Source organism: Panthera onca, chromosome B4, assembly GCF_046562875.1.
Source record: "Panthera onca isolate mPanOnc1 chromosome B4, mPanOnc1 haplotype 2, whole genome shotgun sequence".
NCBI lineage: Eukaryota > Metazoa > Chordata > Mammalia > Carnivora > Felidae > Panthera > Panthera onca.
The window spans coordinates 115,119,276-115,133,934 of record NC_138345.1 but is presented as its reverse complement, the minus strand read 5'-3'; the positions used below and the strand labels follow the sequence as shown (position 1 = coordinate 115,133,934).

General features: G+C 51.0%; 1 protein-coding gene across 1 annotated transcript in view; it reads right to left on the bottom strand.

Moving 5' to 3' along the window:
- Positions 1–13,833, bottom strand: part of PLXNC1 (plexin C1) — a 149,325-nt gene extending 135,492 nt beyond the window's left edge. Inside the window, exon 1 of the mRNA XM_060656754.3 lies at positions 12,328–13,833. Within this exon, the coding sequence (XP_060512737.3) occupies positions 12,328–13,392 (1,065 nt within the window). The 5' untranslated portion in view covers positions 13,393–13,833. The remainder of the gene's footprint in view (positions 1–12,327) is intronic.
- Between the last annotated feature and the right edge of the window lie 826 nt (positions 13,834–14,659).

Below are 14,659 nucleotides of genomic sequence, written 5' to 3'. Positions count from 1 at the left end.
AATGTAGCATTTCCTTTAATTACGAATGCAGGACACAGTATTTTTTTTTCAATATATTAAGTTTATTGTCAAATTGGTTTCCATACAATACCCAGTGCTCATCCCAAAAGGTGCCCTCCTCAATACCCATCACCCACCCTCCCCTCCCTCCCACCCCCCATCAACCCTCAGTTTGTTCTCAGTTTTTAAGAGTCTCTTATGCTTTGGCTCTCTTCCACTCTAACCTTTGTTTTCCTTCCCCTCCTCCATGGGTTTCTGTTAAGTTTCTCAGGATCCACACAAGAGTGAAACCATATGGTATCTGTCTTTCTCTGTATGGCTTATTTCACTTAGCATCACACTCTCCAGTTCCATCCATGTTGCTACAAAAGGCCATATTTCATTTTTTCTCATTGCCACGTAGTATTCCATCGTGTATATAAACCACAATTTCTTTATCCATTCATCAGTTGATGGACATTTAGGCTCTTTCCATAATTTGGCTATTGTGGAGAGTGCTGCTATAAACATTGGGGTACAAGTGCCCCTATGTATCAGTACTCCTGTATCCCTTGGGTAAATTCCTAGCAGTGCTATTGCTGGGTCATAGGGTAGGTCTATTTTTAATTTTCTGAGGAACCTCCACACTGCTTTCCAGAGCGGCTGCACCAATTTGCATTCCCACCAACCATGCAAGAGGGTTCTCATTTCTCCACATCCTCTCCAGCATCTATAGTCTCCTGATTTGTTCATTTTGGCCACTCTGGCATGAGGTGATATCTGAGTGTGGCTTTGATTTGTATTTACCTGATGAGGAGCGACGTTGAGCATCTTTTCATGTGCCTAGGACACAATAGTATTAATTGAACCTGTGACTTCGTCACCAAAAGAAACCAGATATATCCATATCATTTTATAGTTATTCAGAGATCTCAAAATATCATTTATGCTCATCTCTACTTTGAAATTATGGTAGTTACTGCTGCTAGATCTTGCTATTTAGTGTGTTGAGATATATTACTATACCTCAAATTGAAAAACACCATTTGAGATATCTTTGTATCAATAAAATCGGTTCATGTTGTAATTCTCTGTTTTATGCATCTAAAGCCATTGTTCTGAGAAGAATCTACATGCTTCACAGAAGTCCACAGCACATGGGCTCCATGGGAGGGAGGAGCCCTTGGGGTAGAGGACACAGAGATATTGCTACACACAGGAGGCCGATCTCGAGGACACCTATGACTGCTGGCTGCTCGGGGCCACGTACCCTTCCTGGTGCCTCAAAGAAGAAGGGTCAGCACTTGGAATACGACTTTTAAGACTGGTCACTGATGAAAAAGGAGCCTCAGGAAGATGTCAATGAGCAATGATTAGGAACAGCTGGCATGTTCGAGCATCTGCTTCTCTAGCGGACTCTTCCAAGACCAGGTTGGCGGAGTGGGGGTGGGGGGTTGACGGGGGAACAACAAGGGAAACGCCCTTCCCTCTGGGCCACCTGGCTTCCTATCAACATAGCTCCAGTGTCACCCCCTCCCGGAAACTCTCAGCTCACTGTGCTATAATCACCATCTTCTCCACCAAATGGAGAACACTTTGTCAGTTTGATGAACATTTATGGAGGGCCCACTGGGTGTGAGACCGTCTTATGATGCTTGGGAGACAGACCCAGTCACACCCCTCAAGGCACACACAGCCCAAATGGCACTGCGTTGAGCCCCAAACAGAGCCTCGCACATCCCCAATCCCTAATTTCACTGCCAACTGCCTGCTTGCTGGCTCCTCCTGGGTGTCCCATAGGCATCTCAAAACCAACACAGAATTGTCTTCTAACTGGTCACCGAAACCTCTCTGTTCCTACCTCTTAGAAAGCTGTTTCCTTCTATGTGTCCTCTCCACCGTCACTGCCACCAGCTGGGTTCAGGTTGTCCACATTCCTCAGTTGGTAATCCACAGAATCCCGCGGGATTCTCTCCACATTCACCATCAGCCCTCCAGACCACGGTGACATCATCTCCTGCCCGGACGACTTCAGGAGCCTCCTGCAGGTCTCCCTGCTTCCACCAGTGCCAACCTCCCATCCATGCCCCACAGAATGGCCATTCTCTAGGGGTTCAAACCCAATCACTTCACTGCCCTGCCCAGGCCCCTCCATGCTTTGAGGAGAAAATACCCTCTCCGGGTGCCTGGGTGGCTCAGTCCGTTAAGCGTCAGACTCTTGGTTTCAGCTTATGATCTCACAGTTTGTGAGTTCCAGCCCCATGTGGGGCTCTATGCTGACAGTACAGAGATTCTGTGTGTCTCTCTCTCTCTCTCTCTCTCTCTCTCTCTCTCTCTCTGCCCCTTGCTCTCACTCGCTTTCTCTCAAAAATATAGACTAAAAAAAAAAAAGAATACAATATCCTCTCCTTCCCGTAGCCTGTGAGGCCTACAGGATCCCGCTGCTGCCGTCTTCTCCGGCCTCCTCCCCTCTCCTCTTCCCTCACCACCTCCCCAGGACTCAACCACGCTACCCTCCTTCTTCAAGCCGACCAAGCCATTCCCCTCTGTGCTCTCCAGGGTGCTAGGAGTGTTTGCAGCCCAGTTCTCCACGGGGACATCTACAACCATCCCGTCTCATCTTCCTGGTGTCCCCTCAGCCTCCTTAAAGAGAACCTTCCCCAACACCTGCTTAGCTCATATGCGGTCCTAATCTCTGCCTGTGCCTCTGTTTCCTCGTCTGTAAAATGGAAGTAATAATATTACCCACCTCATAAATTGTGGTGAGGATTCAAGGAGTTAATATTCTATTAATATTATAAAATGCTTAGAACACCACTGGGTACACAGTAGGTGCTCTATAGGTGCTATCATTTGAATATAAAAAGAACTTCTTTACTTGCTACATGTTGTCTATTCTATTTACCAGTGTCAAATATTTTCACACAGTGCTAGGCAAATAGAGACTCAAGAAATCATTCGACCGAACCAGTGAGTGTCCTTCTCATCAGCTGTTTTGCCTCTCCATTCTTCTGCGTGCTCAATGTGGAACACCATCAGATCATGTCTGCATGTTGTCTGCTCCTGTCCTCCGCTAGCCACAGCCATGGTTTTCACACCCTGTTCAGCAGAATCCTACAAGTTCCTTTGAGATGCCTCAGGGACAGGCATGGGGGTGGGGTACACAGGCTGCAGGGAACCTCCCGACCCCTGCTGCCCACTGTGTCCCAGCACCTGGCCATCGGTCTCACCCAGAACAGCAGGTCAATGATGAGATGCCAACCTTTTTCTCGGATAGAGCTCCTGGGGAAGATTTACGGTACAGACCAGGTTTGGAAAGTCTGAAAACGACCAACCATCAGGATAAAATCCAGCCGTCTTGGCCTGTCTCATTAAGCCTGTGGCCATCTGGCCCTGCACACTCGTTTCTGGACACTCCCCAGCCAGGGTGAGCTACCTGCGGCTCACAAGCTTATTCAACGTCCTGCTTGTGCCCAAGCTGTTCCCTCTCGCTGGAACGCCCTTCCCTGCCTCCTCCACTTGGCTTCAAGACACAACTCCGGCATCACCTCTCTGAAGCCCGAGTTTGATGCTCCCTCCAGGGGCTCCCACAGCTTCTTTTTGCCACCTCTCTCACATCTCCTGGCATTGGGAAGGCTTGTTTCACACTCACCCTCTGCATAGTGGCGGGATGGGCAACTACCACCTGGGGGCCAAATCTGGCCACTGCCCATTTTCATTTGTTTGTTTGTTTTAATGGCCCAGGGGCTAAGAATGTTTTTTTTTTTTTTTTTTTCCATTTCTAAATGGCTGGAGGTGGGTGGGGAATGAAAAGAAGACTATTTCATAAGCGAATATTATATGAAATTCAGATTTCAGTGTGCATCGTTTTACTGGAACACTGTCCCATTTGTTTCTATGTATAGTCTATGGTTGTTTTCACACGATAGCAGCAGAGTTGAGCAAATGCATCAGGGACTGTGTGTGGCAGGTGCAGCCTAAGGTATTGACGATTTGACCTTTGCAGGAGAGGTGTGCTGACCTCTGCATGACAGCATTGGCCAGGGCAGTGAGGCTGGGATTCCTGGGGTCAAATCCCCATAACTCCTCCAAGGAGAACAGTATCTGTAGCGATTAGGTGGACAAACCAGTATGAAACTCAACCACAGATTGTGGGGAAGAAAAGGTCGCAGTTCTACTGAGTTCTGTGACAGTACGAAAATTAGCACTTCCATCAAAATAGAAAATTAAAACTAAAAAAACTATGAGCACATTTCACAAGAAGCGAAGCAAAAAACTGAATACTACCACGTTCCCGCTCCCACAAACAGGTCAGACCCGTAACGCCTCCAAATTGCCCGCCCCCACCCCCCCCCACCCCCCCGCCCACAGACTGTGGGATTTCTCAGAGCAGACCTCAGTCTTTATCAGCTATGTGCCACACTACATGTTCAGGGAAGACAGAGAACATCAAGAAGCTTAAAGGGAGACAGAGATGGTGCCATGCTGCTGTCGTCAACATGGAGGTCATGATATGGCTCTTTCACCATTCCTTTCTCAGGGAATCTGCCCACTGGGCCTTCTGGGGGCCATGTTGATCCCCTTCTACTGACTGGACCAAGAGGCAGTATATCCCCCGAGGACAAGAAATTCCTACTCTGAATGAGGGCTCTAATCGGATGTGAAAAGTTGAGTTGCACCCCAACGCTATCTCTTTCTTGGTCATTTGAATAAGTAATACAAAAAGGTGTTGCCACCGAGTAGCCAATACAGAGGGTTAAATACCATCAAGAGGTGGAATGGGTATTAAAGCAGTCTGTAGTATCGGGTGGAGGGTGCGAGGGGCAGATGTTTGAGGAAAAGGAGGCCATCTGGTAGCAGGACAGAGGGAAGTGGCCGTGCTAAGTCATGCTGACAGTGAAACCTTAGAATGAGCCTCTATCACCTCCTGCTGCTGAGCTTCTGCCAGGTGCCTTGGGTCCAGAACCTCCTTCCAATTCCAAGGAAAGCCCATCCTATTTGCTATTAATCATGATGATGGTGAGGACAGTAAATGCATACGTAGCATTTACTATGGGTCAGGTAGTGTTAATCCAAGACATATCAACTCCTTAACCCAGGCAATAACCCTATGAAGCAAATACGATGCCTCTATATAGACAAAGAAACCGAGACACAGAAAGGTTAAATAATTTGCTTAAGGTCCCAAACTCATACGCAGCAGCCTTGGTCCCAACTGACCTGGCTCCACAGCCGGTGCATGTAACCACTTCGCAGTACTGCTCCTATTCCTAGATTTCCACATAATTCCACATAGTTCTTTCCACTAAGACCCCCATCCCCTTATTTGAGCTTAAGCGGATGTTTCTTTCATGCAACCGACTCTGCCTAATATAGGAATTCCTACCAGGATTGAAGCTGTAAAGAGTAGAGCCTCAGAGAATTTCAATATGGACGTTTCGACAGTGGAACTGGTTCTGATGTACAGCAGAGTGGAAGACTCTAGAAATCCCCACCACATTCTGGAATGAAATGCAAACAGACTGCTATATACAAGAGTGAAGGAGCTAATTAAACTGTGACCTTTAGGGGCGCCTGGGTGGCTTGAGTTAAGCGTCTGACTTTGGGACTTCGGCTCAGGTCATGATCTCACAGCCCGTGAGTTCGAGCCCCGTGTCGGGCTCTGTGCTGACCGCTCAGAGCCTGCAGCCTGTTTCAGATTCTGTGTCTCCCTCTGTCTCTGCCCCTCCCCTGTTCATGCTCTGTCTCTGTCTCAAAAATAAATAAACGTTGAAAACAAAAATTAAAAAAAAAAACTGTGACCTTTAGGTTCTTGAGACTCAGACTACAAGCCCCCAAATGGAAAGGTTTTAGAAGGTTTTCTAGGTATTTGCTTTGAGCAATTAGAAGAGTAGGAGGCATATAACAGACACATGAAAAGATGCTCAACATCACTCATGATCAGGGAAATGCAAATCAAAACCACAGCGATATAGCACCTCACAGCTGTCAGAATGGCTAAAATCAAAAACACAACAAACAACAGGTGTTGGCGAGGATGTGGCGAAAGAGGAAACTTGGTACACTGTTGGTGGGAATGCAAATGGATGCAGCCACTGTGGAAAACATTAGGAAGGTTTCCCAAAAAGTCAAAAATAGAATTGCCATATGATCCGGTAATTCTACTGGAATACTGGGTATTTACCCTAAGGAAATGAAAATACTAATTTGAGAAGGTATATGCACTCCTGTGTTTACTGCAGCATTATTTACACTGTCCAAGATATGGAAGCAAGCCCTGGGGCCACTGATAGAAGAACGGATAAAGAAGATGCGGTACATATACAACGGAATATTACTCAGCTATTAAAAAAAGGATGAGACCTGGTAGTTGCCAGAAGGGAGGTGGGTTGGGGGATGGGTGAAATAGCTAAAAGGGATTAAGAGGTACAGACTTCTAGTTACAAAATAAGTCACGGAGATGAAAAGCACAGCATAGGCAATATAGTCAATAATACTATAACAACATTGCATGGCAACAGATGGTGATTACGTTTATTGTGGTATTCACTAACGTATGGAATTGTCAAATCAATGTTGGACACCTGAAAATAATATAATGCTACGTTAGTCATCCCTCAATAAGAAAAGCATAAGGAATATAAGGGTAGTGGAATGAGCTGGTCACTTTATACGGCCCTAAGTAAAACTGCAACAGAAAAAATAGGACAAGTTCTTACTCCAGGTGCCTCCGCCAGAAGACAAGGAAAATTGTGTCACCTTACCACAGTGGTTCTAAAACCTGAGTGTGAATTAGAATCGCCTGGAGGGCTTGTTAAAACAGATTGCCAATCCTGTCCCCAGTTTCTGATTTAGTAAGTCTGATGTGGGGCCCAAGAATGTGCATTTCTAGCAAATTCCCAGGTGATGCTGATGCTACTGGTTCGGACACGATACTTTGAGAACCATTGCTCTGTAACACAAAGCCCCTTCCTCCTGTCACTGAAAGGCATGATCACAGATGTTATTACATTTTACCATAGAAGTGCCAACCATGCCGGGTTTCTATGGTCAAAGTTGCAGACTGATAAGAGCAGAGGAAGGGCTATTCCAATAAATGGGGTTTTCTGGGAAGAGCTGGAGGGGTGAAGGATCTCTGATAGCTTAGGACTAGGAAAGAGAGGGGCCCTGATGCACATATTAAGAAAAAGCCAATGGCTGGAGTGCCTGGGTGACTTAGTTGGATAAGCGTCCGACTTCGGCTCAGGTCATGATCTCATGGTTCGTGGGTTTGAGCCCCGTGTCAGGCTCTGTGCTGACAGCTCAGAGCCTGGAGCCTGCTTTGGATTCTGTGTCTCCCTCTCTCGTGCTCACTCGCTCTCTCAAAAATAAACATTAAAAAATTTAAAAAAGAAAAGACAAAGCCAATAGTTAAGGGAGTACGAAGTGGCCAGACTGAAGAAAATGTTGCTGCTAAGCACAGAAAACATTTCCAACATGATGCTCCGAGACCCTGCATTTATTAATTCCACAAATATTTCTCAAGCCCCAATGACATGTCAGGTACTATATGCTAGGTACTCCGGGTTCAACAGAGAACAAACGGTTACAGGTTCCTGACCTTCTGGGGCTTACATTTTAACCGTGGCTGCTAATAAAGACCAGAGCGCCTGTAACCCAGACTTAACAGGCTGAGATCTCGGGATTCAGGACATGAGCTACGTCCTGTCCAAGAACAAAAACTGGGAGCAGCCCCCGGAGGCCTTGTTGGTTTCTCTGACGTCGTTTGTGAGTCTGAATATAAAGAATGCCAAAGCGGTCTAGAATATAAAGAATGACAGCTAAGGAGCTAATACCCCCCCGGGGTCTGAACTTTTGGTCATTCGGTCTGAAAATCCAGAAACTCAGTTCACAGTCAAGGGTCCTCTGTCCTATCGTGTCTTATGTCCACAAACAGCTGATCTTATCAGAGCAGTTGCAAGGGCCTGGTTTGCTCCGTGCGTGTTAGGATTCATTACACAACCCAACATCCACGGTGCTGGACGACCCATGGCAGTGATTTACAAGCTCAAGTCCACAAGTCAGACCACCCAGGTCCTAAATCTTCAGCCATTTAGCAGCTGTGGAACTGAACCAAAACTCTCCAGGCCTCAATTTTCTCACCTATAAAATCATAATAATAACTACAGCTCTCGCCCCATTGGGAGACTGTGAAAATCAACTGAAAACAAGGCATGTAAAGCGCTTAGCACAAGGCCTGGCCATCGTAACTACCCAGTAGATAGTAGCTATGATTGCTTCCCCCTCTCCCCCAACTGGGTGTTGGGTTTATTTAAATCTACCCCCTGCATTTCAGATGCGTGTACAGGGGTAAAATTCACCATCTCGTCTACAAGTTGCAAAATGGCTAGACAGGATCGTCACAGAAACTCCAGGAGGAATAAACATCACAGGAAGACTGTGGATTTTGAGGTCAAGAGGCAACGCACAAGGTTGCATTGCTGAGTGGTCCTGGGACATCACTTCTGCACGTGATGGCTAGAAGTATCTTGTGTTGGGGCGCCTGGGTGGCGCAGTCGGTTAAGCGTCCGACTTCAGCCAGGTCACGATCTCGCGGTCCGTGAGTTCGAGCCCCGCGTCAGGCTCTGGGCTGATGGCTCGGAGCCTGGAGCCTGTTTCCGATTCTGTGTCTCCCTCTCTCTCTGCCCCTCCCCTGTTCATGCTCTGTCTCTCTCTGTCCCAAAAATAAATTAAAAAAAAAAAAAAAAACAAAAAACAAAAAACGTTGAAGTATCTTGTGTTACCATCTGCTGGAGAGCATGCGAGTGTTTTGTGGTTGTCTGTGTGACAGCTAAATTTTATCAGGCTTTGGAATTACATATGGAAGAAGGGGTGTGTCTCCCCACAAGGGGTAGAATGAACTACAAAAGTCAGTCCTATTAGTCGACAGTATGAAAAACAAAACAAAAACCACACTACCCTCAGTGTCCATACGAGGAGTGGCCTCCATGTTTAGACCACAGGCAACTCCAGGGCCCAAATATGGCAGCCAAGTACCTGTGGAACAAGCAGACTTGAAAACTTGGGTACACTTTTCTAGGAGTACATTGGTGTGCCAGGGACAGCAGGAGTTCAGATAGGGAGGAAGTTAATTCATTTGTACAGAATTAAAACATTTATTATGTTTTTAAATAGGTTAACCCAAGCACACAGAGAGGTTATGGAACAGAATAAAAAAAAAAAAAAATCACATAAAGTTTTAGAACACTTCAAAGGGCAGCCTCCAGCCTCAACCCCCCCATTGTAGGGGAGGCTGGTTGCTTCCTTTGTAATTAGGACTTCCAAGGGAAAGTTTGAAAAGCACTCGAGTGGTGGAAAGAATACAGAAGTAGACATTTCAAGACTTGAGTTTAAGCTGGGAGGCTCAGACGCTTGTTTTGTTACCTTGAGCAAGTGACCCAACTGATCTTGGGCTTCCTCATCAGGTAAATGGGAATGTTCCTCACTCATTGCACAAGCACCTCGTAAATTCATCCTTAGCGGGAGAAGCAACTGACTTAAGAGGAGAAAACACAACCCAGTCACTCCTGTCACTCTGCTCCCCGTGGTTGATTGAAGATGGAAAATAAGAGAGAGCCATCTAGTAGGAGAGGAGAAGGCAGCAAATGCAGCCACTCGGGCCTCACTGCCTGTGGATTACTGTTAAAATTACTGTGTCTGCTCTGCAGAATTGCTGTTGGAATCTATTGAGGCTCCCTCTAGAGTTGTTTCAAGTCAGTCTCTTGTTTTAGGCACCCCTAATTCAGCATGCCTTTTCCAAAATACATTCAAAACCTGAAAATGAAATGCACAGCCAAGGCAATCAAATAACATCATTGTTCTGAGTGACAACCAGGGGCACTCTGATCCTATGACCCCATTAAATGGGGCTGCAACCTGCCATTGTCCTTTCAGTGGCAAAATCAGGAGTGCCCAGCACAGAGCATTGCTTACACTGGCAGGCGTCAAACAAATATTTGTTGAACTGAGTATCTTATCTGCCTATCTGATAGGTTAGAAAAATTGTCAGCTTTTTCATCAAAACTACCAGCCTTTCCCCCCCCCCCCCATTCAAACCCCTCTTGAAATTCGCTTCCATTAAGGCTTTTGTAATGCATACTAGCAGCAAGGAATTTACTAAAATGAAAAAATAAATGCAAAACTCCAAGCTCCCACCTGTGCAGCCATGACATGCTATTGTTTGAAGCAGAGTATATTATTTAACTTGGATGACAAGCTCAGGAGGTAGGGACCCTGTCTTTCAGAACACCCCGCTCTGAGCACACTGGGAGTTCTTGATAAGCAGCAGCAAGAAATGCCGCGGAGGGACCTCTTTTAATTATTTATTTTTCCAACCCCAGATTTTTGGCTGCAGGTTTTTACCCCTGGCTTGATTTCCAAGGGAACCTCTCTCCCGGAAGCTCCCACGAAGATGGGTAAACAGCTCTCTGACCCACCCCCTTCCCTCCTCATCCCAGAGCAAGTAGGAAGACCTGACCACCCCAAAACGTGGATTGTGAGCGAGTGCACTCAGGATGTCTGCTGGGTTTGGAAGGGAACTGAGTCCTCCAGGACCCAACTGGTAGAGAGAGGCAGTCAAGAGAAATGTTTTGGCTCCACACATCTACACAGCTGTCAGATGGCAAAGCTCGGACTTCCACTGTTATTACCTGCTGTGGGCCTCTGAGCTGTCTTGTCATTAACCCCAGAGACCAAGTATGCCTGAAGCTTGGCACTAAGTAACGTCTGGGGGGCGGAGGGGCGGGTATGTTCAAGTCTTTCAACAGAGGAGTAGAAGGAAATGGTTTCTGCCAAACTGGAGCTCTCAGATTATAAAGCTCTCATGAAAATAGATGTTGAATATATGTGTGTGGCAAGATGAAGGCATTCAGGGAGCATCATTTGTTATCTATGCTTAAAAAAATTATACCAGTAACTAGAGAAAGGCATTATGTGTGTGTCCCAGCACACAACCGACAGGCAAGGAGGGAGAAAAGCAAATGACCATCTAAGGAGCCTTGCAAAAAACCTCAGTTTTTTTTTTTCTCCCTGAATAATAGGACTTAGTATTTGGTGAGATGTGCTTTTCAGAGACAGGGGTGGGGGGGTGGGGGTGAGAGTGTCTTTCCCTACATATAGTAACATACCTTAGAGCCAGGGCTCTCCTGTGTGCTTATGCAACAATGTATCAAAACAACACATTTTCCAAGTGGAGACTTCTCCCCTTCCTCTCTGACGCATTTTATACCAAAACAATGGCAACACCTGTAGCCGTTAATTTCTGCTCTTTGATTTCTGTCCAGTTATAAAGGAGGCTCTCAGCAGGCTCCCCTCTCAGGAGCCATATGTGGAGTCGATGTGCCAGCAGCCTTGGAAGGAAACCAGCCTCTGAGAAGTGCACAATGGCTCCATAATCCCCATCAACTGGACCCTCTTGAACCGCGGCTTTATTTTCCAGTCAAAGAGCTGCCAATCTCCAGAGTCAAGCTGGGGCTGCCCTGAGAACCCAGGGGAAACCTGTGCTCTTACTGGTTGGACACAACACAAGGGTGGTGCTTCTGCGCCCCACAGTCTCCACCGGCAACGTGGAGCCCAGAAGCTGCCTGTAGCACCCCAACATCTTTCCTTGCTTCCCTCCCGGCTGAAGCTTTCATCCACAAAGCCACCTCAACCTCCCCTGCCTCTCCCCCCAGAGACCACAGTGCCCCTACGGCAGAGCCACAGCCTCCCGCCCGCCCTCGCACTAGGTCAGGCTGACGGTTCCGTTCCACCCAGCGTGGGCCGCTTTTCCAGGCCAGCACTGACCCAGGTTGAGCAGGCTACCAACTCTTCAGACCACATCACATGTGTTGCGGGGAGGGGGGTGCGCAACGGCTGGGGTGTGGCAGCATGCCTTTTGGGTTCACCGACTTCTCTGCCCAGGGCGCTGTGTTTGGCAACCGAGTTGAGAAGGGTCAAGCCACACGCCTGCTAACACCCGTACACCTGGGGAGGCGATTAGGGAAGGGAGCGGGTAGGCTGCCTGCGGCGGCTCAGCCCCAAACAAGCGTCGTTTGGACAGAGAAGGAGGACACTGGGATACAGTCACTAGAGTTTTAAGCCAAACTCCTACCCTCTCCACCTCGCCGTTTACGCTCCCTCTGGGGACCTCTGGCTGTGCTCTAGAGCAGCCGAAGGTCTCCGAGACCCCGTGAAAACGGCTCGCTGGCCGCCAGCCGGCCGTGTGAATCCCAGACCTGGTAAATGGCAACCTGGTCTCCCCCCCGCTCGCCCTTGGCGGCGGCTCCCCACCGGGAGCACTCCCCTCGGCGTCCCGGCGGCAGGACTTACGCAGTTTTGCTCGGCCGTCTGGAAGTCCCAGGAGCAGCTCTTGGCGCGCTCCTGGATCTCACTCATCCTGAAGAGGCAGAGTGCCGTGGTGGCGGGGGAGCGCTTCTCCTGGCCCTCGCCGGTGGCCGCGCTGAACACACCCGCCCAGACGCCCAGGGCCTCCACCAGGCTGGAGGAGAGGAGCAGGCGCCGGCCGTCGGGGTGGCCGTGGCCGCAGTCGAGGGCCGCCTGGCCCTGGAACTGCAGCACCTTGGCGCTCTGCGCGATGCGCACCATGCTGGGCCAGCCGGTGGCGGCGCCGCTCGTATAGTTGTAGGGATAGTAGGGGAAGTAGACGCTGCCGTTCCAGAGAAAGGCGTCCACGAAGTGCAGGCTGCCCGCGCCCCCGCGCAGCTTGAGGCGGCCCAGCTCCTCCGTGGCCAGGCTGCGTCCCTCCGTGTCCTTGAGGGCGATGGCGGTGTCGCGGTCGGACGCCGCCGGATTGCAGCGGCTCGCGGTCTCGGGCTCCGGCAGCACGTAGGTGGCGGCCACTGCCAGGTACCAGCGGTTCTGGTCCCCCGCGCGGTACACAACGCCGGCCGTCGAGCCCTGCGGGTGACAGGACACCACCTCGGTGCCGTTGCGCAGGGAGCTGTGGCTCAGGTTGCCCAGGAGCCGCACCTCGCAGGCGCCTCGGTCGAAGGTCCAGCCGGTGAGCAGCAGCCCCTGGAGGTCGGCCGCCCCCTCGCTGTAGGGCAGCAGCAGCTTGCTGAAGCTACTCCCCGGCCGGGGCCGCGCGGGGGGCGCCAGCGAGACGGGCTCCGTGCAGTTGCCCGCCTGGTCCCGGTACAGGCGCGAGAGCCTGTGCTCCAGGCTGTAGTCCAGCTGGTCCAGGCAGCTGCCGCTCGCCACGAACACGCCGTCCGCCCGGCTCGCCGCGATGGCTCCGATGGCTTGCTCCGACCGCCACACGGGCTCGTCCGCGCCCCGGCTCGGCGCCGCCAGCGCCAGCAGATAGGCGAGCAGGGGCAGCGGCGCGGCGGGGCGCGGGGGGCGCGGCGGTGCCTTCCTCCGGGAGACCTCCATGGGGCTGGGGGGGCCGCCCCCGGGCAGGGCGCGCGGCGGCGACGGCGACTCAGGCGCGCGGCGACGGAGACGCGGGCGGCGGCGGCGGCGGCTCCTGCGCGCGCTCGGGCTCCCGCGGCCGCCCCATCCCCGCGGCTCACCCGGGAAGGAGAGCAGGGAGGGCGGCACGCGGCGGGGTCGCTCCGGCAGCCTGTGCGGCGGCGGCGGTGGCGGCGGCGGCGGCGGCGGCAAGCCCTGCGCGCTCCGGCGCCGCTTCCTCCTCGCCCTCCTTCTCCGGAGAGTTCCTCTGTGCAGCGCTGGCGCTCGCAGGGAGGCGCGGAGGGTAAGGGAGGGGACGGGCGGAGGGGAGCGAGGCAGGCGGGGAGGGCTGGAGAGGTTGGGTGCGCTTGTGCGTTTCACTTTCCCATTGTGAAAGTGGGATGCAACTGGCCCCCTTCCTCATCCTCTTCCTCCTCCGCCCTCCGCCTCCTGCCCGCCCGCCCTCCCTCCACGCCCATCTCCCCTCCCCTCTTGATTCGGTGAGATAGGGAGGAGGAAGGTCTCGTAATTTGGGTTACTGTGTAGGTGGCCTCTTTCATCTATTCATAACAAAGCTGAGCAGCCTGCTGTTGCCGCCGCGGCCGCCACCATCGCCCCTTGGCTCTCCCGGGGCTCCCGGGGCGCGCTAGCAGTACGCCGAGCGGGCTCCCGCGCCCGTCCGCCCGCGGGGCTGCTCCAACGCTCGGGTTTTGTTTACGAGAGCAGCCTGGGGATACGCAATGCACGGGGAGCCAGAACCCAGGGCGCCGAGGGTTTGCAGCTGAGGCCCAGGGCTCAGGCCACAGGGAGGCTGCGGGGAGGCTGACAGGTGTGGAGCGGCGGGAGGGAGGCCCAGGGGAGGCGCGCGGGAGACGTGGACGAGCCGTGGAGGCTCAGGGGACCAAAGCGTCCCTGCCACAGCGGTTGGGTTTCCCCTGGTCACAGGAGTGAGGTGAGGAAAAGGCAGGCGCCAAGACTCCGCTTCTGGACAATCCCCGGGGCCAGAGCTCCCATATTTGAAAAGGTTCTCTCATCTCCCTTGGCAACGGAGTCCCAGGCTCTCAGACCTAGTGCTTAGAAAGTTCTACTCACCATCTAACCTTAATGATCCTGGCTAACGTTTATTGAGCACTTACTGTGTGCCGGGTGCTGTTCCAAATTTACCACATGGACTAAGGCTCATTTAATACCCTAATAACCCTTTTAATTAGTGACTGTTATTATCACTCCCGTTTAGCAGTGAGAATGA